This window comes from Urocampus carinirostris, chromosome 18 (genome assembly GCF_059441175.1).
Source record: "Urocampus carinirostris isolate Australia breed hairy pipefish chromosome 18, RoL_Ucar_1.0, whole genome shotgun sequence".
Classification (NCBI taxonomy): domain Eukaryota; kingdom Metazoa; phylum Chordata; class Actinopteri; order Syngnathiformes; family Syngnathidae; genus Urocampus; species Urocampus carinirostris.
In genome coordinates, this window is record NC_142366.1 from 26186469 (window position 1) to 26211098 (window position 24630).

A 24630-nucleotide genomic window follows, 5' to 3' on the forward strand; every position below is an offset into this window, starting at 1 on the left:
GATTTTTACTTTATGTATTATGTTATTTTTATTTTTGCAGTGAAATTTAAAAAAAAAGCTTAATCCAACAAAATAAGATATTGCATGTACTGTAGTATGCTCTTCTTTGGTCTCGTTTGTTGACCCTGGGACTATGTTTACGTAGTCTGCCATGACACTCAATGAGCTCACACGGTGGGTGTGGCGAAGTGTGGTGCTTGCAAACTTTGAATTTATTGGCTTGTGCTATTATAAAAACTTGCCTCTGATTGGTCGGCGCTTTTAGATCTGGAACATTAACAATTGTGGTTGGCCAAAACGCCATCACTCACTACAAAACCTTAAAACGTTGATGAGCAGGTATCCGTTAGTTAGTGTGGAGAGGTTTGTTTAATGGATGCAAGAGTGTTAGCTAGGTATAGATGTTAAAGGGGAAGGATGGTTAAGAATGACTGAAATGATGCGGAGGGGGTAAACCAGTGTATACTGATTAAGGGTCGCATGACATATTAAGTCACCCCTTGTTGTGCTGTGGGCTTAATGTTCGGTGTCAGGTTGGGAAGAGCGAAAGGGAATGAATGTTTGGTGAATTTGAGTGTGTTCTTGACTCTGGCTACCTACCACTTAGGGCACAGGTGTCAAACAGGCGGCCCACGGGCCAGATCAGGCCCGCTAAGGGATTGAATCCGGCTGGCGAGATAACACGCAGAGAAGCGCAAGAGAAAAACAAGCTGCAGGGTGAAATATGTCAACTTGATGTTGTCAAAGCCAGGTGCCTCGAACAAAGACACTGTACTTGTTCTTTCTCTCTCTCTCTCTCTCTCTCTCCCTTTCACTCTCTGTATCTCTCTTTCTCTTCCTTTGTTGCTTTCTCTCTCTCTCTCTCTCTCTCTCTGTCTCTTTCACTCTCTCTGTCTCTTTCACTCTCTCTGTCTCTTTCACTCTCTCTGTCTCTGTCTCTTTCACTCTCTCTGTCTCTGTCTCTTTCACTCTCTCTGTCTCTGTCTCTTTCACTCTCTCTGTCTCTGTCTCTTTCACTCTCTCTGTCTCTGTCTCTTTCACTCTCTCTGTCTCTGTCTCTTTCACTCTCTCTGTCTCTGTCTCTTTCACTCTCTCTGTCTCTGTCTCTTTCACTCTCTCTGTCCATGTCTCTGTCTCTTTCACTCTCTCTGTCTCTGTCTCTTTCACTCTCTCTGTCTCCTTCTCTGTCTCTCTCTTTCTCTCTCTCTGTCTCTCTCTGTCTCTCTCTTTCTCTCTCTCTCTCTCTCTCTCTCTCTCTCTCTCTCTCTCTCTCTCTTTCTCTTTCTTTCTCTTTCTTTCACTTTCTTTGTTTCTCTTCCTTCCTTCCCTTTTCTCTTACTCGGTTCCCCCCCCCCCTCTCTCTCTCTTCCTTTGTTGCTCTTTGTCTCTTTCTCTCTCTGCGTCTCTTTAACTTATTTTGCTCTAATTTCCTTTTTCCTTTTCTGTCTTTTCTCTTTCTCTCTTCATACCCTTTGCGCTTTCTTTTCTCTTTTCTCTCCTTCTGTCTTTCTATTTCTCTTTGGATTTCTTTCTTCCTCTCCCTTTCTTTTTCCCCTCTCTCACGACTTTTTATCTCTTTTGTTTCTCACGCTCTCTCCCTCTCTCTTTTTTTCGTTCTTTGTCCCACCTTCTCTCCTTTTCCCTTATCTCTTTTTCTTTCTCTTTAATCTACTAGTCCGGCCCCCGACGGAATGTTTGTTCTATGGTGTGGCCCCCCCGAGTTCAAATGAGTTTGACACCCCTGCACTAGGGTGATATGGATGGATAGAAAAGTGCTATTATCAGCTCTCCTGCTTGTATCAACCAATAAAGATCCTTAAAGATCCTTTATTCTGTCTTACCCACGTCCCCCTGCTGCGGTGTCCTCCGTAGCATCAGCTGCTCTCATTTTTCAGCGGCCGCGTTGACAGAAAAGGCCACGCCAATCTGCCAAATTCGGTGTCCCTTTCTCAACAACATGAGATCGAGTGCACGTTTGTGAGGTCTCCACCGTGTGTGGCCCCAAGTGATTTCAGATTCAGATCTACTTTGTCATTCTTGTACACGTGTATACAGAACGAAATGCCGATACATCTGACCCGCACAGTTTCCTTGAACGTACAGATATAAATAAAATGTTGTACTGACTTAGAGTATTGAAGTACTAATAATATGCTAAATAATGATAGCTATGTATGGTATTATACAGTAGTGCAAAGAGTGCAAGAGGAGCAGCTAACCAGATGTGCAAAATGGGCAGTCAGGTAAACAAGTCGCTATACAATAACAATGGAGTACGGTAGTGCAGAGGAGAACAGATGTGCAAAGGAATGATTTCAGGCTACTGATTGTATGGAGGACCCATCCTGCCATAAGACAAAATAAATGTATAAATGCATAATAGTTCGAGGATCCCTCAACCCAGGAGGTCAAAATTTAGTCTTATCGAGGTTGAAATTGTAAGATATCATATAAATCTATATATTCATTCAGTTTTAATCATCACAGTTTATTGGTAAAAGAAATCAGTTATCACTTCAAGATTTTTCAGTTCACAACACTATAGTACATGATACAAAATAATATTGCTGAAATAATTATATGAATCAATATTTTCATTCAGTTTTAATCATCACAATTAATTGGTAATACAAAGAAGCTATCGCTTCAGATTTTTCAGTTCACAATATTATACGTTATACAAAATAATATTGCTGAAACATGAATCCATCTTTTCATTCAGTTTTAATTTTCAGTTAATTGGTAAAACAAAAGTTGTCACTTCAGATTTTTCAGTTCACCAATATATTGTACGTTATACAAAATGATATTGCTGAAAATAGTATTCTATATATTCATGCAGTTTTAATCATCACAGTTTATTGATAATACAAAGCAGTTATCACTTCAGATTTTTCAGTTCATATATTCTTCGTGGTTTGCTGTCCTGCCACAGTTGTAATGCCTTCTCAAGGTCTAATCCATTATCATCCTCCTCATAGCGTCACCAGGAATATAATTGAGTCCATTTTGGCAGAAAAATCCTTTTCTTGCTAGTATTCTTTTGTTTTGTTTTTTTCTTTCATCAAATCGTTGGCTTCAACACACGTGTTTTCCTTGCCTCCGCTAACTTCCGAAGAATCTCTCCGCCGTTTTTCCGTCCCCGGAATTATTACCGTTGTTATCACTTTCTGCATTATGTTTCGACTTATTACTGACACTGAAGAAATGACCAATTTTGTGTTGATTTTCACCTTAACTCGACTACAACCACCACAACAATGACGTCATCTCGAAGCGACGAGATCTCGTTTGCCGAGATCGGCGTGGAGACGAAAACTCGAACCGCGAGACCAAAACAATAATGGCGGATTTGCCCGACGAAAACTTTGGAGTGTGGTAAATCTTTGTTTAAAAAAAAAAAAGTATTCGGGTAATAATGACAATTTTGTGTCCAAAAAGTTGCGTCCCAGGGACGCACGTTGATTTGACACAATGCGTCCCCAGCAAAAATGATGCGTCTAGGACGCAGGGACGCGGGCAAACCAGAACACTGGTATTTTTATGAGTACGTCTGGCTCGGAGACGAAATAGGACTCGCACAATTATTTACTGTATTGTTACATGCCAAGTGGAATGTACTAGTACCAAACCGGGATGACACTAAACCCGGTTTGGTCTAGTATGCATAGGGTACAGTCTCAACTGCAGTCAAGGTGTCACACCAACAGACCCCGCTTTGGATGTACATCGCTAAAGAATGTATATTCTCTGTTGAGACACTTTACCGCAAAAACCCACAGAACTAACTGTAAACGACTTTCCCCAGAAAAATACAAATATAGTAAAACGATCAAAAATGATTGTTTGTTCTTATTCAACCCGCCTCGTGAGAGTGTCAAACAGGCATTTGGAGTTTTTATTTTCTATTTGGTGACACGTTTAAGGTATTGGTTGTTGATCGTGATATTTGTGGTGATACTTACATAGTACTTACAAAGAAACGCCATATAAATAAACACATAAATAAATCACGTAATACCTAAACATATGATATGAATGCAATTTAATCATTCATTAATCCATTTATTCATTTATTTTGTCATTTTTTTTCGGTACTTATTTTGTCGTAGTTTCTCTAGCATATTTTTATGTATTTTTCCCCCCAAAAATGATTTTTTCAAATGAGAAGGAAAGCTTTTTACCCAATTGTTGATCAATGATGAACAAATCGACTACTAATATCTTCTCTCGCCCGAAGTTTATTCGTCCACTTGTGGATGAACCAAAAGGTGAACGTTTGACCCGCAAAATACACGAGAAATACACGAAAATAAATCGAGAAAATACATAACAAAAAACACATCAGACGACAATATGCAGGACCAATTACACGGAGGAATGAATAACAAATTCAAAGACATACGACGCAACAAAATATAAAACAATATACTCGACATAATACACACCACAATACACAATGAAATACACGATAAAATATATGACAAAATTCTCTACAAAGTACACAAAAAAATACATGAAGAAAATACAGGACAAAATACATGACGAAATAAATTACAAAGTACTCAACAAAATACATGACAAAAAAATGCAAAATTCACGAGAAGTACATGAGAAAATACAGGACAATATACAACATAAAATACACGACAAATTACTCAACAAAATATGCTACAAAATACGCAACAAAATACGTGACAAAATACATAACAGAATACTCAATAAAATACGCGACAAATGCATGACAGCATAAATGTCAAAATACAGAACAAAGTACTGGACGAAATATTCAACAAAATACATGACAAAATATTTAAGAAAATACTTGACAAAATGGACGACCAAATTTAGAAAATACACGACTAAAATACATGACAAAAATACCAAACAGAATACACAACAAAATACTCAACAAAAAACATGACAAAATACCAAAAAAATAAATTACAAAATACACGACAAAGTACTAGACAAAATATTCTCCAAAATACATGGCAAATTTTTTTACAAAATGCACTACAAAATTTACAACAAAATACATGACAAAATACAGAACATAATACACAACAAAATACTCAACAAAAGACACAAAGAAAAAATTGACACAATCAATGCCAAAGTACTGGACAAAATATTCAACAAAATACATAAAAAATACACAACAGAATACAAAACAAAATACTCAACAACATACATAACAAATAAATGACAAAATACACCAATACCAAGTACTCGACAAAATACATGACAAAATACAGAACGTAATACACAACAAAATACTCAACAAAAGACACAAGTAAAACATGACAAAATACACGGCAGAGTACTGGACAAAATACACAACAAAATACACGACAAAATACATGACAAAATAAATGACAAAATACACCCCAAAACCACAAAAAAAATGGCAAAAAACTTGACAAACTACACCACAAACTAAATTACGAAATACACGACAAAAGTAATAGCAAAATACATAACAGAATACACGACCAAATAAATGACAAAAATATGAATAAAATGTATTTCGGTATGATGTGATTTCTGTATGTCTTCATTTATTTATATGGCATATATTTTTGGGTACCGTATTCGATTTTTGCATGTATTCCTACATACGGCAGGACCGGTCCTCCATAAGATTGTGCAATGTATCCATATCAATTTATCCTCTGTTTCTGAAAGATTCTCTCTCTCTCTCTCTCTCTTTCTTTCTCTTTTTCTTTCTCTTTCTTCCTCTCTCTCTTTTTTTTCTCTCTTTTTCTCTCTCTCTCTTTCTCTTTCTCCTCTCTTTCTTTCTCTCTCTTTCTCTTTCTCTCTCTCTTTCTCTTTCTCTCTCTCTCTCTCAGGGGTAAGGCTTATCTCCTTGTCACAGTGCTCGTCCGGCTCATTTAAATATCTCGTTGAACTAACCCTCGAGTGCACGCGGCACTCCGGTCATGTGGTTGGATCTCATCATAGGAATACATTAAGAATCATTTCAGCGCCTCTTTTGTCTAATCCCTAATAGCGTTAGTCGCACTTTCCTAATCCTGTATTAGCATGCGAGAATACAACAATAGCAGATGGAGAGAGACTTAAGCATCTGATGATTTTCCTTACTGCTAAGGTTCTAATCTGAAGCCAGATTGTTAAACTTAACAGTGATAAGGTCAGGGGTCGAAGGGTCGTAGGAAGGGTCAAATGAAGGTCGCAGGACCTTTGACCCCAGACCGTTGCCGTGGGATTATAATCATGCACTGTAGGTTATCTTTACAGTGGTGCTTCTACTTACGAACATCTCTAGATACGAAAGTTTCAGGTTACCGGAACGGGAAAATATTGCCTCTAGTTACAAAGGTGTTTCAGGATACAAAGTCAAAAACATAGTACATTACGCGCTGCCATTAATAAACTGGCTATCGCTTCCATCTGCCTGGCAACCTAGTGAGTATGCGTGGTCCCAGCGTGCTCTTCGTGTCACCGTCACAGTTCCGAGTTCACAGGTGGAGAAGGGTTTCCGGCAATTAGCCCAAATGAAAGTATGTTGGCATTATAATCATGCACTGTAGGTTCTCTGGACAGTGGTGCTTCTACTTATGAACGTCTCTAGATACGAAAAGTTTCAGGTTACCGGAACGGGGAAATATTGCCTCTAGTTACAAAGGTGTTTCAGGATACAAAGTCAAAAACATAGTACAGTACGCGCTGCCATTAATAAACTGGCTATCGCTTCAATCTGCCTGGCAACCTAGTGAGTATGCGTGGTCCCAGCATGCTCTTCGTGTCACCGTCACAGTTCTGAGTTCACAGGTGGAGAAGGGTTTCCGGCAATTAGCCCAAATGATAGACATTTTAGCAAAATTCCATGAAGTCTTGGAATTTGTGGAAAGGAATCACCCGGAAAAAGTTTTGACGAGTCGGGCTATCGCTACGTCTGCCTCGCGCATTTCCTAAGGATGGGCAAAAGCTGACAAAAGCAGACGTCATTGGATCAGATTTTCAAGAAACGTGACGCATAAAATAAAGTGATATTTTCATTATTTGCTTTATTCTTTGTTTTTTTACACTATCTGCCTCTTGTTTTATGTTTATTGTGCGGCAATCTAATTTTAACATGAGTTTGTTTCATGTTGTGATGCTCTTTTACGATTTATCAAAAACATATACGGTACTTTTGCGGGGTTTGGAACGGATTAGCGCATTTACATTCAAAATGCGTTTCTACTTACAAAGTTTTCAGGTTACAAAAGGTAACCACTGTAAAGAGTGATAAGTTAGTTCTGTTTTTAATGTTGGACTCCTGGATCTGAGATTGCTTAGGATGCCAGTCCATTTGACTATTATACCTCACTGTTGTCCGTTTTACCCCAAAAATGAATTACCTCAAAAAAATGTTGATCACTTTGAGTCTCCGTCGTTTGCGTTCTTGGTTATCCTTTGTAGCACCTGTTTTCAGTTTTATTACACTTTTACATGTTCATTTAGTGGACAAATATTACACAGTGTCCCTTTAAATGAGACTGTATATGTTATTTTCATCATAGGTGCATGTCCACTGTGAGGGAGCTAAACTAAAAAGAAAAATCTAGAAATCACAATGCATGATTTTTTAACCGTTTATTTGTGTGATACAGCTGCAAATAAGTATTTGAACACCTTTGTATCATCTAGAACTCTGACCCTGAAAGACCTGTTAGTCCACCTGCACTCCATGTATTATCCTGAATCAAATGCACCGTTTTAAGGTCCTTAGCTGCATAAAGACACCTGTCCAATCCATACTATCAGTAAGACTTGAACTTGTAACATGGCAAAGACCAAAGCGCTGTCCAAAGACACCAGAGACAGAATTGTACACCTCCAAAAGGCTGGAAAGGGCTACGGAGCAATTGTCAAGCAGCTTGGTGAAAAAAGGTCCACTGTTGGAGCCAAAATGGAAGAAGCTATCCGGCTTCAGCGCTGCTATACAGAGACACGAAAGCCTGCGGGAATCGGAGAGGAGGCGGACTCGCTAACACGAGGTGGTGTATCCCTGGACACAAAGAAAAGATTTCCATCTGCTGCAGGGATGTCGAACTTTTGGACTACCGTGTGACGTCATCATCTCCGCTGCAAGCACCACTAGGGCATCGTGTTAATCTGTTAATAAACCACAGGGTAGACTGTTGGAAGTGTGAATTTCCCTACGGGGGATGAATAAAGTATCTATCTAGCTCTCTCGTTCTCGTTCTCGTTTCTCGTTCTCTTTCTCTTTCTCTTTCTCTTTTCTTTTTCTCTCTTTCTTTCTTTCTCTCTTTCTTTCTCTCTTTCTTTCTCTCTTTCTTTCTCTCTTTCTTTCTCTCTTTCTTTCTCTCTTTGTTTCTCTCTTTCTTTCTCTCTTTCTCTCTCTCTTTCTTTCTCTCTCTCTTTCTTTCTTTCTCTCTCTTCTCTCTCTTTCTCTCTCTTCTCTCTCTCTTCTCTCTCTTTTCTCTCTCTCTTTCTCTCTCTCTTTTTCTCTCTTTTTCTCTCTCTTTCTCTCTCTCTTTTCTCTCTTTCTCTCTCTCTTTCTCTCTCTCTTTCTCTCTTTCTTTCTTTCTCTCTTTCTCTCTTTCTTTCTTTCTCTCTTTCTTTCTTTCTCCTCTTTCTTTCTTTCTCTCTCTTTCTCTCTCTCTTTCTCTCTCTCTCTTTCTCTCTCTCTTTCTCTCTCTCTTTCTCTCTCTCTTTCTCTCTCTCTTTCTCTCTCTCTTTCTCTCTCTCTTTCTCTCTCTCTTTCTCTTTCTCTCTTTCCTCTTTCTCTCTCTTTTCTCTATCGTTCTCGTTCTTCTATCTATCTAGCTCTCGCTAACATTTTAACTAGTCAGGAAAGTCCAACTTTATTATCAAATACAAATACACATATATGAAAAAAAAAAAATCAAAATGCTTTCTGGTATTGTTCAGGGGGCCGTAGTTTGGGGACCACTGCCCTGAGACCTCATGATTTGAAATAATACATGGCACGAAAGGTGTTCAAATACTGATTTCCTTCACCGTGTACTGCACAGTATGTCAACACGTTTCGGCTTTCTGCTTTAGTTTGACAGTTTTTTATAAGACCGACGCTTCCCAAGTGATGTCCGTCCCCGAAATCTGACCTCACGCTCTCGGATTTTACTCTATATTTTTTAATCTGAGGTGATGAAAGAGATGGATGGGAGTTAATGAAGGATTTTCATGAGATGATGTTTACCCAGTTCCCGGTCAAGACTCATCTACTGGCTTATTATATATTGGGCTCGTCAGCATTCTACTTACTGCCGTGTACAGGGGGAGATATGTGGGAGAGAAAATCAGATAGGGGAGGGAGGGGCTTCAGTTTGTCAGCCAGGGTTGGGTAGGGTTACTTTAACAGGATTACTTTCAATGACTTTTGGATGACTCCAATAGCAAATATGCTCATAAAAGACAAAAGAAACTCGATTTGAATAAAATGATGACTCACAACACGTGGTAAGCTTTCTCTCCTGGCTTTGATCTCTTTGATCTCCGGCAAAACCAACATCAAATGCGACAGAAACAAAATGAAAAGAAATCCAAACAGCTTGCCAACATCATTTTTGCCGTTCCATGTATTACTTTAGAATGAATTTTGTGGGAAATTATAAATGGTTACAATGCTAATACATATTTTATCGAACATGCAAATTCTTTAAGAAAAATCAATCAAACCGATTAGGTTTTTCATCCTGTTTCCACTAGATTTAGACCTCTTTCCTGGAGAGCACTCATAACACCATCCATCCACATCAATTTGGTCTCCTTCCATTTACTACTGCTCTGTAGATCCTCTTCAACATCCTCTCCATGTGTTCAAACCAACTGAGTATTCTCTTATCCACACGCTTGGTCAGTTCCACTACTACGCCAGTTCTGTCTCTCACAATTTCATTTCTCAATCTATCCGATCTTGTCACTCCTAACATACTCCTCAAACACGTCATCTCAAAAACATTTCATTTCCTTCTCAAATCTTTTGGTAATAGGAATGAGTGGAGGGCACCCGTATGATGCGGCAGGGGTAAACCAGTGAAAGCTGTCGGGACCTGCTCAGTTCCACTACTACTCCAGTTCTGTCTCTCACAATTTCATTTCTCAATCTTGTTACTCCTCAAACACTTCATCTCAAAAACATTTCATTTCCATCTCCAATCTGTTGGTAATAGGAATGAGTGGATGGCACCCGTATGATGCGGCAGGGGTAAACCAGTGAAAGCTGTCGGGTCCTGCTGTTGAACAGAAGAGTGTGGTTTGTCACCCTGACCCAAGTGACATGGCCGCTTTCTTGTGTCCCGTTTCATCTGGAGGGACGAAAGCATGACCAACTTGGGTGCTGATTTGCTTAACTTGTTTGGTTGTTTGGGCATTTGGGTTGGCCAAAATCTAATTTTGCTTAGGCCCCCGTGAAGGCTCAGGCCACCCCAGTACTTCAGGATGGGTTTAGCTCTGCTGAGGTGGCGAGAGCTGGCAATGTCTCCCAGGCTGGGCACAAGGCAACCGGTGATCATTTAGCCCGTGTTTATGATTCTCTGTTGGGCTTTCCTGTCTGCTGCAGAGGATCACTTAAATGTTAGTGTGTCACAGAGGTACTGCCATGATACACAAGGTGTGCTTTGCAAACTTTGTAGTCATTTGCTGTAGAAGTTGTACTCCATATTGATGCTCGAGACAAAGACGCTTTTGCGTAAGAGCGATCCCAAGCAAAGATAACATTACTGTAAAGATGTCTCACTTTGTTAGAAAAACGTGTCTGGCGACAAACAGTCGAAAATGGACTTCATTGTCAACTACAGTGGAAGCTCGGTTTTTGAACGCCTCTCGGTTCGAACAAATTGGAGTCCGACTAAATATTTTGAGAAATTCTTGCTTCGCTGTTCGGTCAAAAATTCGGAGTTCGAACACCGGTAATGCGTTAGTGCGTACGCTAGGGTGCCATGCTGAGCCGCGTACGGGTGTTTTAGCCCCTAATTATGTCTCCTAAGAAATTTAGTGCAAGCAGCAAAGTTGCTAAAGGTGAAAAAAGAAAAGTAGTGTGTACAACTATTGCATTAAAGAAAGAAATAATAGCTCCACCGTCCACCTGCGCCTTCTGCTGACCACCACAAAGGTAAGAAATCCTATTCATAATTCTTTTCCTTATCCTTTTCTTTATTTTTACACGTTCATGTTAGCGTCATCTTTCGTACGGAAGATTACGATAACGCGAACATACGATTAGCCTGGGTTAGCGTTACGTTTACGTTGAACATTCAAGGTAAACATTCAGGGTGTTGGAACGGAGCCCAACTTTCAGGGTGTTGGAACGGAGCCCCCTTTCCAATGAACCGCTCACCACTTGGGGCGGCAGTAGCTCAGGAGGTAGAGCACTCGTCCTGGGATCAAGGGATCCCAGTTAGAATCCCGGCTTGTCCGTGTTACATGTCAAAGTGTCCTTGGGTAAGACACTGAACCCCTAATACCCCCAATAAGCAGGTTAGCGTCTTACATGGCTGCAATACAAGGCTGCTATTGGGAAATGTGAAGCACACTGTAAAGCGCTTTGGGAAGTCATTGACTTGAAAAGCGCTATAGAAATGCAGATTATTTCATTTCATTTCACTTGTTGTGGAGACCCGGGTGCTAAATGACGTGTAAACGACCCGATTTTTTAATTTTTACACGTTCGCGTTAGCGCCATCTTTCGTACGGAAGATGACGCTAACGCGAACGTACGATTAGCCCGGGTTAGCTTCATGTTTACGTTCATGGTAAACATTCAGGGTGTTGGAACGGATTAAAACGATTTACATCATTTTTAATGGGAAAAATGATTTCGGTGATCGAACACATCGGTTTTCCGACAGGGTTCTGGAACGGATTATGGTCGAGAACCCAGGTTCCGCTGTATTTCTATTTCCGACTCATCGTTGCAGACCCGGTCAGCTCGAGAGAGCATCTCCGGGTTGATGAACCGGAGCTTAATGACATGCACGTTCATCGGGGCCACTTGAATATTCATGGAGGAATGCACTGAGCGTGGACCGAAACGTAAGCGTGGAGTAAATTTAGATGTGCGCACTGCGCGCGTTTGGGAGCGTGCTGATGTGTGTCGAAAATGGAAACGCTGCACCTTAATATACTTGGAAGCGCAACCAAAGGCTGCAAAGTACATTCAGGGCTCAAAGAGAAGATGGGAACAGGTGCCAAGTATCTGTCTTCTGAGTTCAAAGCCGATAAAAACCATGCCGAGAGGATTTTTTTTTCCGAAATCTTTGTTTAGCCCACGGGTGTCGAACGGGCGGCCCGCGGGCCGGATCGGGCCCGCTAAGGGTTTGAATCCGGCCCGCGAGACCACACTCGGAGAAGCGCAAGAGAAAAGCAAGCTGCAGGTTGAAATATGTCAACTTGATGTTGCCAAAGCCAGGTGTCTCGAACAAAGACACTGTACTTGTATTTCTTTCTCTCTCTCTTTCTTTCTTTCTTTTTTTCTATTTCTTTCTTTTTTTTCTTTTTTTCTTTCTTACTTTTTCTTTTTCTTTTTCTTTTTCTCTTTCTTTCATTCTTTCTTTCTCTTTCTTTCTTTTTTGTTTCTTTCTTTCTTTTTTCTTTCTTTCTTTCTTTTCTTTCTTTCTTTCTTTCTTTTTTTTCTTTTTCTCTTTCTTTCTTTCTCTTTCTTTCTTTTTTCTTTGTTTCTTTCTTTTTCTTTCTTTTTCTTTCTTTTTCTTTCTTTCTTTCTTTTTCTTTCTTTCCTTTTCTTTCCTTTTCTTTCTTTCTCTTTCTTTTTCTTACTCTTTATTTCTCTTTTTCTTTTTTCTTTCTTCCTTCCTTTCTTTATTTTTCTCTCTTTCTCTCTTTCCTTATTTCTCTTTCTTTCTCTTTCTTACTTTTTCTTTCTCTTTCTTTTTCTTACTCTTTCTTTCTCTTTTTCTTCTTTTCTTTCTTTCTTCCTTCCTTTCTTTATTTTTTTCTCTTTCCTTCTTTCTCTTTCTTTCTTTTTTCTCTTTCTCTCTTTCTCTTTCTCTCTCTTTTTCTCTTTCTCTCTTTCTCTATTTTTTGCCCTAACCTCCTTTTTTCCTTTTCTCTCTCTCTTTATACCCTTCGCACTTTCTTTTCTATTTTCTCTCCTTCTGTCTTTCAATTTCTCTTTGGATTTCTTTACTCCTCTCCCTTTCTTTTCCCCTTCTCGCATGACTTTTTATCTTTTGTTTCTCCTGCTCTCTCCCTCTCTCTGTTTCTTTCTTTGTCACGCCCTCTCTCCTTTTCCCTCCCTCTCTCTCTTATTTATTTATCTCTTTATATTTCTCTTTGATCTACTAGTCCGGCCCCCGACAGAATGTTTGTTCTATCGTGTGGCCCCCGAGTTAAAATCAGTTTGACACCCCTGGTTTGGCCTAACAAATCCTACTTTTTAATTACTCTAACATACATCATACGAAAATACAGTAATACTACAAAACTAAATATCAAAATAAGTGCGTTAAACAGGGAACTTGTGTATTATTTTGTATTGATTGGGAACATTTCAAAACCAATCACCGTGAGATGAAACTACCAGGGTTTCACAACCATAAGGCACACTGTGTGAAAGGGCGCAGTCTCCATAGCTGTTTTTATTCTGTATTTAACACTACACAAGGCGCACCCCAGGATAGGGCGCGGGAGCCCTCTGCTTGCGACCGCGTTACAACAACACAGACAAGCATATGAGTTTAAAGATACAACGGAAGCAAAACTGAGTTTAAGTATTGATTGTAAAACACACGGATAAAACAATTTTTTTTTTTTTAAATTAACTGGTGCAAAACTGTTTGGCACTCACATTTTTACCGGTAATCCATAAGATAACCATCAAAATTCTTGTCCTCTGTTTATGCCCAGTACAGCCGTACTAAATCTCCATTTAAAGGTTTGCTTTTTTCACTTTCAGAGTCTTTATATGAAAGCTCAAACAACAGTCCCGACCAAGCGTCGACAAGCCATTCTTTCCAGTATGATCTGCTGGAATTCGCGCCACCGTAGTCCTGGTCCAGGTGGAAAAATGCCACCGTTTCATGAAACGAAAGCACGATAACAATAACTGGTAAATTGCTAAGGTGTTGGCATCCATGAGCGCTTCCGCAAACAATGCATTAAGTGCGACGTCTCGTGTCCTATTTTGCTTGTGGAAACTTGTGGTGAACACAGGAGAAGGCATAAAAGTCACAGGAAATCGCATACATGTTACATTTAGTTGGGAATGTGACCGATGTCACAAAAACATCACAGTTTCCTCAAAAATGTTTTAAGTCTTGACTCGGCCCATGCTTAAAGGCCTGTAACCTCCCACACTCTGGGCTGGGCGCCCAACCCGAAGATCCCGAGACACAAGGCGCACCGCACGATCGGGCGTACCACACAATTTGAAGAAAATCTGATACCGATATCCGCCAAATTCCCAAATATCGATAATCTGCCCGCCCGATCATTGGTTGACTTCTATACTGCATGTACTTTTCCACCATATTTTGCAGTATACTTATGACCATTAAGGACTGTACTTCCCAAATCCATTCAATACGTGGACTGAGCAATTAGGGAAAAAAACACTGGACGGTGTGTACAGTAAGATCAAACATCTAGTTGGATCCGGCCATCTCTGTCTGCCCCTCACCCCCTCATGCACCCCTCATCCGGAGGAAAACAAAGACTATACAACAAGGACAGTACAAACATCTTGTTAGAACTTTTTTCCTTATCCTCACTGTAAAATGTGGCACTGGAGTGCCACGTCCAATTTGGTTGTCACAATATATCCTATGTTGTAACAATGACAATAAAGGTATATTCTATTCTATTCTATTCTATTCTATTCTATTAGACTTACAAAAAACGGTAGATACGTTCATTGTTTTTCCGGATATCGAAAAATATCCGGACATTGCTGTAAGTTAGATTTTGTATTGTGTGCACCTTTTTCCGAGTACAGGACAGTACTGTAGTGCCTCTTTCCGCCACTACCGGTGTGTGGCGCTGTGAGGGATCACCCAGCATCCACCTCGAAGAACAAATCCCCTTCCTCTTCCTAGATCGTGTTTGAATATTCTATACTGTATCTCCAGCGCGCTAAGAACTTTGACATTTTTATAGTTTCATATCTCGTGCATCCATTCAATATGGTTGGTGTAAAGTGTAAAGAAAAGGCAAGCCGATTCCTTTGAAATGAAAGTGGAATAAGAAAGCTTGATGCGGTTGAGAACATGGTCGGATCGCTTTTTTTCGGGCACTTTTTACCACAAAGTCGCTTAACTCTTGAAGCTCATCTTCCAAAAGTAAGTTAAACTTCACTGTATTTATTTTTATAGAGCATATTATTTTATGAGGCAGCACGGCGGTTAGCGCATGTGCGGCACAGTTCATGTCTTGGGAACCTCCTGCGTGGGTTCAAATCCAGCTCCAGACTTCCTGTGCGGAGTTTGTATGTTCTCCCCGTGCTTGCGTGGGTTTCCTCCGGGCACTCCGGTTTCCTCCCAAATTCCGAAAACATGCATTTCAGGTGAATTGGCCGGTCCAAATTGTCCCTAGGTGTGAATGAGCGAGTGAGTTGTCTGTCCCCGTGTGCCCTGCGATTGGCTGGCAACCGGTTCAGGGTGTCCCCTGCCCACTGCCCGATGATTGCTGGGATGGGCTCCAGCACCCCCGCGACCCTACTGAGGATAACCGGTGTAGCTGAGATGAGATGTGATGAGATTATTTTATGAAATGTTTTTTTTTTAGTCCTAAACAATACAGGTTACTTATATCAACCTTAAACATTTAAAATATTGCACTGAAGCAACTTACGAACAAATTCAACTTACGAATGTTCGTAAGTAGGGCAGCGTCTCTAAAACGAAGACTCGCATTCCCGGTAGATGTCAAGGACGCCTATTTCTGAAATGTGTGAAATATGTGCCAAAATAAGAGCAGCCATGAGTATACACGCAGGATTCGAACAGGTCGCCAGGGTAAAAACAGAAAAGGCTTTGAAAATCCCGGAAGCGACGCAGACTGTTCCCAGACGGGATGTCTGCGGGTGGGAGGTGGAAGGCGGCGAGGAAAAAAGGGAGTCGCGCTTGAGCCGAGTGAACGGGAAGGTGAGAAAACATGAACGGCGGTGACGTCGGTTATCCGTATCCCGGGCGATGCTCGGGATCCCGCTGCGGACGTTTTCGGAATAAACAAGTTGTTTGCGTGCTGGAGAATTGAGGAATCCTTCGTGTGACGGAGATTCAGAATAGAATAGAATATACAGTGAAACCTCGGTTCTCGACCATAATCCGTTCCAGAACCCTGTTCGAGAACCGATTTGTTCAATCACCAAAATCGATTTTTCCATTAAAAATAATGTAAATCGTTTTAATCCGTTCCAACACCCTCAATGTTTACCTTGAATGTTTACATAAACATGAAGCTAACCCAGGCTAATTGTATGTTCGCGTTAGCGTAATCTTCCGTACGAAAGATCATGCTAACGTGAACGTGTAAAAATAAAAAAAATCAGGTCGTTTACGAGTCATTTAGCACCACAAGTGGCTAGCGCTTCATTGGAAAGGGGGCACCCTGAATTTTGGGCTCAGTTCCAACACCCTGAATGTTTACTTCGAATCATAAAGCTAACCCAGGCTAATCGTACATTTGCGTAAACGTCTAAAAAAAAAAAAGATAAAGTAAAGAATTATGAATAGGATTTCTTACCTTTGTGGTGGTCAGCAGAAGGCGCATGCTGTATTCCCTTAGCAAGATCGGAAACTCGCACACCTCTTTCATATTTAGCTATTATGTCTTTCTTAAAGGCAATAGTTGTACTAACAACTTGTCTTTTTTCACCTGTCCTGCTTGCACCGACCTTCTTCGGAAGCATAGTTAGGGGCTAAAACACTCCGTTCACCGATATTAAAAGCGAAAGCAAAAAGAGGCAAGTGTGCACGTGATAACAGTTGGTCACGAGGGGTGGGGGCGAACTACACGATCTACACCCGTACGCCGTTCAGCATGGCACTCTAGCATACGCACTCACGCATCACCGGCGTTCGAACTCCGAATTTTTGACCGAACAGCGAAGCAAGAATTTCTCAATTTTTGCTCAGACTCCGATTTGTCCGAACTGAGAGTCGTTCGAAAACCGAGGTTCCACTGTACCTTTATTGTCATTGTTACAAAATGGGTTAACATATTGTGACGACGAAATTGGGCATGACACTCCAGTTTCACACATTCACAGTGAGGTAAAGAAACCAAGGAGATAAGGAACAGAGAATATAAGGTTATAAAACAAGGAGGATAAGGTTACAGTTATAATTTACACAATATTTAAACAAAGAAATGACGGCATTTAGGATGTTAAATAGAGTTTTGGGATCGTATGAGTGCAAAAATCGTCAACATTGTGCAAGAAACATAGACATGAGTACCATTTTACCTTCGTATGAGGTAGTGTTTTTGCAAGAGTTTTCCGTTTTTTGTGTGGTGTGTGTTAAGGGTGGTATTGGCTCTGGGGAAGAAACTGTCTCTGAGTCTGTTTTTGTTTTGTGTGACCTGTAGCGCTTCAAAGCGGGTCAAAGAGGTGGTGAGAAAATCCCTCGATGATGTTTTCTGCTCTGCTGAGGTAGCGAGAGCAGGCAATGTACTCCAGACTGGGCAGAGAGCAACCAACGAATTTCTGGGCTGTTTTGATGACCCTGTGGAGCGTTTTCCTATCTGCTGCTGTGCGAGATAGATAGATGGATAGAGATTTAGAGAGGAGATCAACTCGTGAATTGTCTTTTCGATAAAATCACAATGTTTTAAGGGCGCACCTGAAAAACCCCAAATTGGCACAGTTCATGTCATGGGAACCTGTCGTGGGTTCAAATCCAGCTCCAGACTTCCTGTGCGGAGTTTGTATGTTCTCCCCGTGCTTGCATGGGTTTCCTCCGGGCACTCCGGTTTCCTCCCACATTCCAAAAACATGCATTTCAGGTGAATTGGCTGGTCCAAATTGTCCCTAGGTGTGACTGAGCGAGTGAGTTGTCTGTCCCTGTGTGCCCTGCGATTGGCTGGCAACCAGTCCAGGGTGTCCCCTGCCCACTGCCCGATGATTGCTGGGATGGGCTCCAGCATCCCCTCGACCCTACTGAGGATAAGCGGTGCAGCTGATGAGGTGAGATATATATATATATATATATATATATATTAATTCAAAGTAAGAACAAAGTCCATCCATCCATCCATTATCTGCACCGCTTATCCTCAGTAGGGTCGCGGGGGTGCTGGAGCTCATCCCAGTTATCTTTGGGCAGTGGACAGGGGACACCCTGAACTGGTTGCCAGCCAATCGCAGTATACATAGGGACAGACAATTCGCTCACTCATTCACACCTAGGGACAATTCAGATTGGCCAATTAACCTGACATGCATGTTTTTGGAATGTGGCAGGAAACCCACGCAAGCACGGGGAGAACATGCAAACTTCACACAGGAGGTTCGATCTCATTACCCTGCCGCACACGCGCTCGTGCTGCCCAAGAAGAACAAGAAATTCGAAGCACTAGTTTTTATCTTTTACCTTGAAAACGAGTACAAAAAATGTTTCTAACTATTTGAATGTTATCCATAAGCATAATAAAAAAATTGGGTTTATGTTGGGGCAGCACGGCGGCACAGTGGTTAGCACGTGCTTGAGATCAAACCTTTCTGTGTGGAGTTTGCATGTTCTTCCTGTGCTTGCGTGGGTTTCCTCCAGACACTCCGGTTTCCTCCCACATCCCAAAAACATGCATGTCAGGTGAAATTGTCCCTAGGTGTGAATAGGCGAAATAGTTGGTGTGCAGGCTTGGGGAGTAACGGATTACGCGGGACGGCAAAAATGATGTTCTTAAACTGTTTGGATTGATTTTCATTTGGTTTCTGTCGCATTTTATGTTCGTTTTGCCAGAGATCGAAGAGATCAAAGCCAGGAGAGAAAGCTTACCACGTGTTGTGAGTCATCATTTGATTCATATTTGCTTTCTTTTGTCTTTTATTAGCATATTTGGTATTGGAGTCATCCAAAAGTCATTGAAAGTAATCACGTTAAAGTAACCCTACCCAACCCTGCGGAGATCAAAGAGATCAAAGCCAGGAGAGAAAGCTTACCGCGTGTTGTGAGTCATCATTTTATACATATTTAGTTTCTTTTGTCTTTTATGAGCATATTTGGTATTGGAGTCATCCAAAAGTCATTGAAAGTCATCCTGAATATAAAAAGTCGAAGCTGTTTTGTATTTCGTGATACATTTTTGTAGATCCGGGAATCGTTTCAAGCACCTCTTGCTCACTCAGACAGCGCTAAATTCTTCGGTCATGTATTTTTAAAATTTCATGTGCAGCTGGTCAGTAGAGAGAGCACGGAGTCTCTCTGCGAATACGGCCTCGGAGCGTGTCCTCTCCCTCCAGGTCACGCACACGTTTTATTTCTGGGGAGGAAATCGAGCCTCTGGCATATGGCCGCTCGTGCATTTTAATAAAAGCGCTGCTCCCAAACAGGACATCCCTCTGTACCGGTCTGAAATAGTCATCCGTCCGTTAGGGTCACTCCAACCATGAGACGGAGAGAGGGAGAGTGCGCAGATTCGAAAAACCATTTTCTATCTGTATTTTTCGTAAAGTGGTCGAATAGAATAGATCAGAAGAGCAGCTTCGGCGACAGACTGCCGTCACAGTCTTGTAGCACGGACAGACTGAGGAGATCTTTTCTTCCTCATGCCATGAGGCTCTTTAACTCCACCTGGGGGAGTAAAGGCCCACATTAAACCGCACCCCCCCCACATTGCATATTACCGTATTTTTATTGCAGTGTGTATTCTGTGTAGCGCTAGATGAATCACAGGTGTCAAACAGGCGGCCCGCAGGCCAGATCAGGCCCGCTAAGGGATTGAATCCGGCCTGCGAGACAACACTCAGAGCAGCGCAAGAGAAAAACGAGCTGCAGGTTGAAATATGGCTACTTGATGTTGCCAAAGCCAGGTGCCTCGGACAAAGACACTGTACTTGTATTTATTTCTCTCTCTTTATCTCTCTCTCTCTCTTTTCCACTCCTTTTCTCCCACTCTGTCTCTTTCACTCTCTGTCTCTCTTTTTCTCTTCCTTTGTTGCTCTTTGTCTCTTTCTCACTCTGTGTCTTCTAACCTCTTTTGCTCTAACATCCCTTTCTCTCTTTTCTCTTTCTCTCTTCATACCCTTTGCGCTTTCTTTTCTCTTTTCTCTCCTTCTGTCTTTCTATTTCTATTTGGATTTTGTTCTTCCTCTCCCTTTCTTTTCCCCCTCTCTCACGACTTTTTATCTTTTGTTTCTCACGCTCTCTCCCTCTCTCTCTTTTTCTTTCTTTGTCCCGCCCTCATTCCTTTTCCCTCCCTCTTTCTCTTATTTCTTTATGTCTTTTTCTTTCTCTTTAAGCTACTAGTCTGGCCCCCGACAGAATGTTTGTTCTATCGTGTGGCCCCCGGGTTCAAATGAGTTTGACACCCCTGGTCTAGTGGCTAGGATCCAGCATTGCTGTGGCCCGGGGTTCGATTCTCGGAGGGGCAGCACAGCGGCGCAGTGGTTAGCGCGTGTGCGGCCCTGTGCTAGCGTGGGTTTCCTCCGGGCACTCCGGTTTCCTCCCACACTCCAAAAACATGCATGTCAGGTTAATTGGCCGGTCCAAATTGTCCCTAAGTGTGAATGAGCGAGCGAATTGTCTGTCCCTACGTGCCCTGCGACTGTCTGGCAACCAGTTCAGGGTGTCCCCTGCCCACTGCCCGAAGAGAACTGGGATGGGCTCCAGCACCCCCGTGACCCTACTGAAGATAAGCGGTTCAGATAATGGATGGATGGATTATCATCATTATCATTCATGTCTTTTTGAGAAATATCACCAGCCAGGCTTTTAACTAAGACAAGAAAGTTTAATCACCTGACCCCGATTTTAGCTCACCTGCATTGGCTCTCTGTTAGCTTAAGATGTAATTTTAAGGTTCTGTTGGTAGTACAAAAAAATCATGCATGGACTTGCTCCCTCATATCTTTCAGATTTAATTTCCCCCTATGTTCCGGTCCAGAGCTTTCTCTTTGAAAATGCTGGTCTACTGGTGATCCCAAGAGCCAAGAAGAAATCCACAGGTTTGAGAGCGTTCTCCATTCGGGACCCGGTGCTTTGGAATGCTTTTCCCCCTGAGATTCCATCTGCAACCTCAATGGAAATGTTTAAATCTAAGCTTAAAACACACTTCTATTCTATAGCATATGAATCACCTATATTGACAATATCTGTGTATTATTTGTTATTGCAACATCCGTTGCAGCCAGGTCATCCTGGAAGGGGGATGACCTCATGTTCCGTCCCTTCTCAAAGTTTCTTCAATTTCCTCATGTTGAGGTTTTTGAGTTTTTCCTTGCCCTCATGTAGGTTGCAGATCAGGGGATGGTGTCATAATAGTCTGTAGTTTGCAATAATCTGTAGTCTGTGTAGCCCTTTGAGACTCCTTGTGGGCGTCACAAATGAACTGATCTGCATTTCTATAGCGCTTTTCAAGTCAATGACTTCCCAAAGCGCTTTACAATGTGCTCCACATTTCCCAATAGTGGCCTTGTATTGCACCCAAGTAAGACGCTAACCTGCTTATTGGGGGTATTAGGGGTTCAGTGTCTTACCCAAGGACACTTCGACATGTAACACGGACAAGCCGGGATTCGAACTGGGATCCCTTGATCCCAAGACGAGCCTGAGCTACTGCCGCCCCAAATAAACAGGACTTAACTTGACTTAAGGTTTTTTGAGTTTTTCCTTGCCCTCATGTAGGTTTTAGATCAGGGGATTGTGTTATAACAGTCTGTGGTTTGCAATACTCTGTGGTCTGTGCATTTTTTCAGGGAGTCTGTGTTGTGTATGTGAAATTTGTTGAATAGAGGCAAAAAAAGCCCAGCGTTGCCGGGCCGATAGACCATCTTATTTCCCCGTTAGATAATTTTATAACATTTATGAACTAAGGATAAAGTCATCAAATCAACAAATTTACCACTTTAAACGTGTCTCCTTCCCACAGTCTCTTAAGATCCATGAGTCTCATTACGACCTTCTTTTTTTGTAAATATATATATATATAGATATAGATATATAATAGCTTCAAAACAAGGTACAAGCAGAGTTCTTTAATAAATATGTCCCAAAAAACTGCAAACAAACTTTATGGATGTATTTCCCTTTAGCGCAGTGGTCGCGTGTGAGAGAAGGGAACATGCTGTGTGGCATAGCTCAGACCACCCCCACCACTCACCCAATCAAATTATTCTGTGTGCTGGCCTAGCATTAGTGGGTATCTACAGTTTGTTGTGTGGGTTTTCATCATACAGTGTGTCAACGGCGAACATACATTATTCAATGAGCTTCCATTTAAAGGATTCTTTAGCGATGTACAGCCAAAACGGGTCTGTAGGTACAACTGATATACTGGACCGAACCGTTGACACTTTTGGAGTAGCTTTCGCTATGCACGCTCAAAATCCAAGTGTTATCTTATCACTGAGCCGTATATTTTCATGAAAAGAGCCACATATGACTTGCGAGACATAGGTTCCTGACCCCAAGTTTGTTGATGTCCCCCTCAACCATTAAACATGACACCAATACTATGGTCATATTTTTCTATTATTTTTGAGAGATGCTCGTGTAAAGAAGTACTACCCTACTGCATTACGTTTCCTGAAATCGATTTTGACTCTGCTCCAATGTTTTGTTTCCTTCTAGAACGGCCCATGCCAGGACTAAAAGTGAAGCGGCAGACCAGGCCGCTCTTTCTGCTGTGCAGGATGCTGAAATCGCCAGGGCGGTTGCTCGAGAGCTTGCGCCAAACTTTTATCAACCAGGTAATCCTCCAGAACCTTTTCCATAAAGTTATATCTTGTATATTCAATTTATGATTCCAAAGTGTTTTTTAAACTCCTGTCGGGACTACAATACCGGACTGCAAGCCGTTACTTCTCTTCAACATTTTAAACACTGCGGCTTACATTACAATGCGGCATTGCACCCTGCCGGACCGAAGCTTTCTTAGAACTGGTGCGAAAAAGGAAATCAAACTGTTTAAAACAAAGCATCGGGATTTCTGCCAAGTTCTCTGAATGTCAGAGGGAAGAAATTCCATGAAGCGTGGGTAAACAGCACGAGTAACTACGACTCCGTCCCATAGCCTAATGCATCGTCATCTAATTAGTGACACACATAATTGGATTAATGAAGGAATGAATGAATGAATAAAGTGTCTGTCTGTCTGTCTCTATCTAGACATCTAGCCATTAATATCTATCTATCTAGACATCTATCTAGACATCTATCTATCTATCTATCTAATAAGGTCCCTACTGCATTTATGGAGTAATATTGCAATCTTGGTGGAATCAGCGGGGAAATGTCCATGAAAAGTAACACATAGTGCCGCGACAAAGACACTTGTTTGTGGACTCTGTCCGCAGCTAATAATATTATTTAAATTGGCATTAATACGAACGTGACCAAAATCCTGATACATAAATGCTAGGATATTAGTGTCGGCTGATTTTAGTGTGGCAGCAGGAGCCAAATGATCAGGTATATTTTTCCTGATATGATGACACAGTTTTCACCCCGATAGGAAAAATCTATTCGATAATTGGTCACGTGCTGCTACATTCAAATAAATCAACCAAAACTATTTGAGAGAAAGATTCCTAGTTTTTATGTATTATAATTTTTGTTGCACTCTGTCAAAACCTGCTGCTTAAAATTTGCTGCTCCAATTTATTTCTCGCTGCGTAACAAAAAGATTTTCTGGCCGATTTAAGTTTTGGTGCTTTTGCAGTTCTCAGTCTTTGTAAACGAGCACAAAAATGCCAGTTCTCCTGTTTGCGCACTGAAACAAGCAATGAAAGCAATAAGGGGGATATGAACGCTCCACAAAGCAGGGCTGTGTTTGTGCCAAAAACAAAGCTCAGTTTTGCATCAGAGCCTTGTGTGTGCTTTATAAGGCTTGTTCCAAACAGCTAGGGACTAAGAAGAGTCTCTCCCTAGTTTGTATACCCCGGATGTGAAATAGGCAGCTTGCGGCCTTAGTAGGTCCGCCAACGGTTTTTATATGGCCCACAAGACCTTTCCTGAAGTCGAATGAGCGAAGGGGGCATTCACAATTTCATTACATCATATTCTAACAATATGAGCAGTGTTCTGGTTTGCCCGCGTCCCTACGTCCTAGGCGCATCATTTTTGCTGGGGACGCATAGTCTCAAATCAACGTGCGTCCCCGGGACGCAACTTTTTGGACACAAAATTCTCATTTTTACCCGATTACATTTTTTTTTAAACAAAGATATAGCACTCCAAACTTTTCGGCAGGCAGATCCGGCATTGTTGTTTTGGTCTCGCGGTTCGAGTTTTCGTCCGCACGCCGATCTCGGCCAACGAGATCTCGTTGCTCCGAGATTTCGTCATTGTTGTGGTGCTTGTCGTCGAGGGAAGGCCTCCGAAAAAAGTCAGTATTATGTGAAAATCAACACAAAATTGGTCATTTCTTCAGTGTCAGTAATAAGTCGAAACTTAATGCAGAAAGTGATAACAACGGCAATCATTACGGCACGAAAAAACGGCGGAAAAATCCTTCGGAAGA

General features: G+C 41.5%; 1 protein-coding gene and 1 long non-coding RNA gene across 2 annotated transcripts in view; one reads left to right on the plus strand and one right to left on the minus strand.

Annotated features, from left to right (window-relative positions):
* jph1a (junctophilin 1a) overlaps positions 1–24630 on the plus strand; it is a 71700-nt gene that overhangs the window by 34290 nt on the left and 12780 nt on the right. Inside the window, exon 4 of the mRNA XM_088322307.1 lies at positions 22740–22858. Coding sequence (XP_088178433.1) covers positions 22740–22858 — 119 coding nt within the window. The remainder of the gene's footprint in view (positions 1–22739; positions 22859–24630) is intronic.
* The window catches only part of LOC148348736 (uncharacterized), a 52148-nt gene continuing 35248 nt past the window's right edge, over positions 7731–24630 (minus strand). Inside the window, exon 4 of the long non-coding RNA XR_015847604.1 lies at positions 7731–8017. This is a non-coding gene — a long non-coding RNA (uncharacterized LOC148348736). The remainder of the gene's footprint in view (positions 8018–24630) is intronic.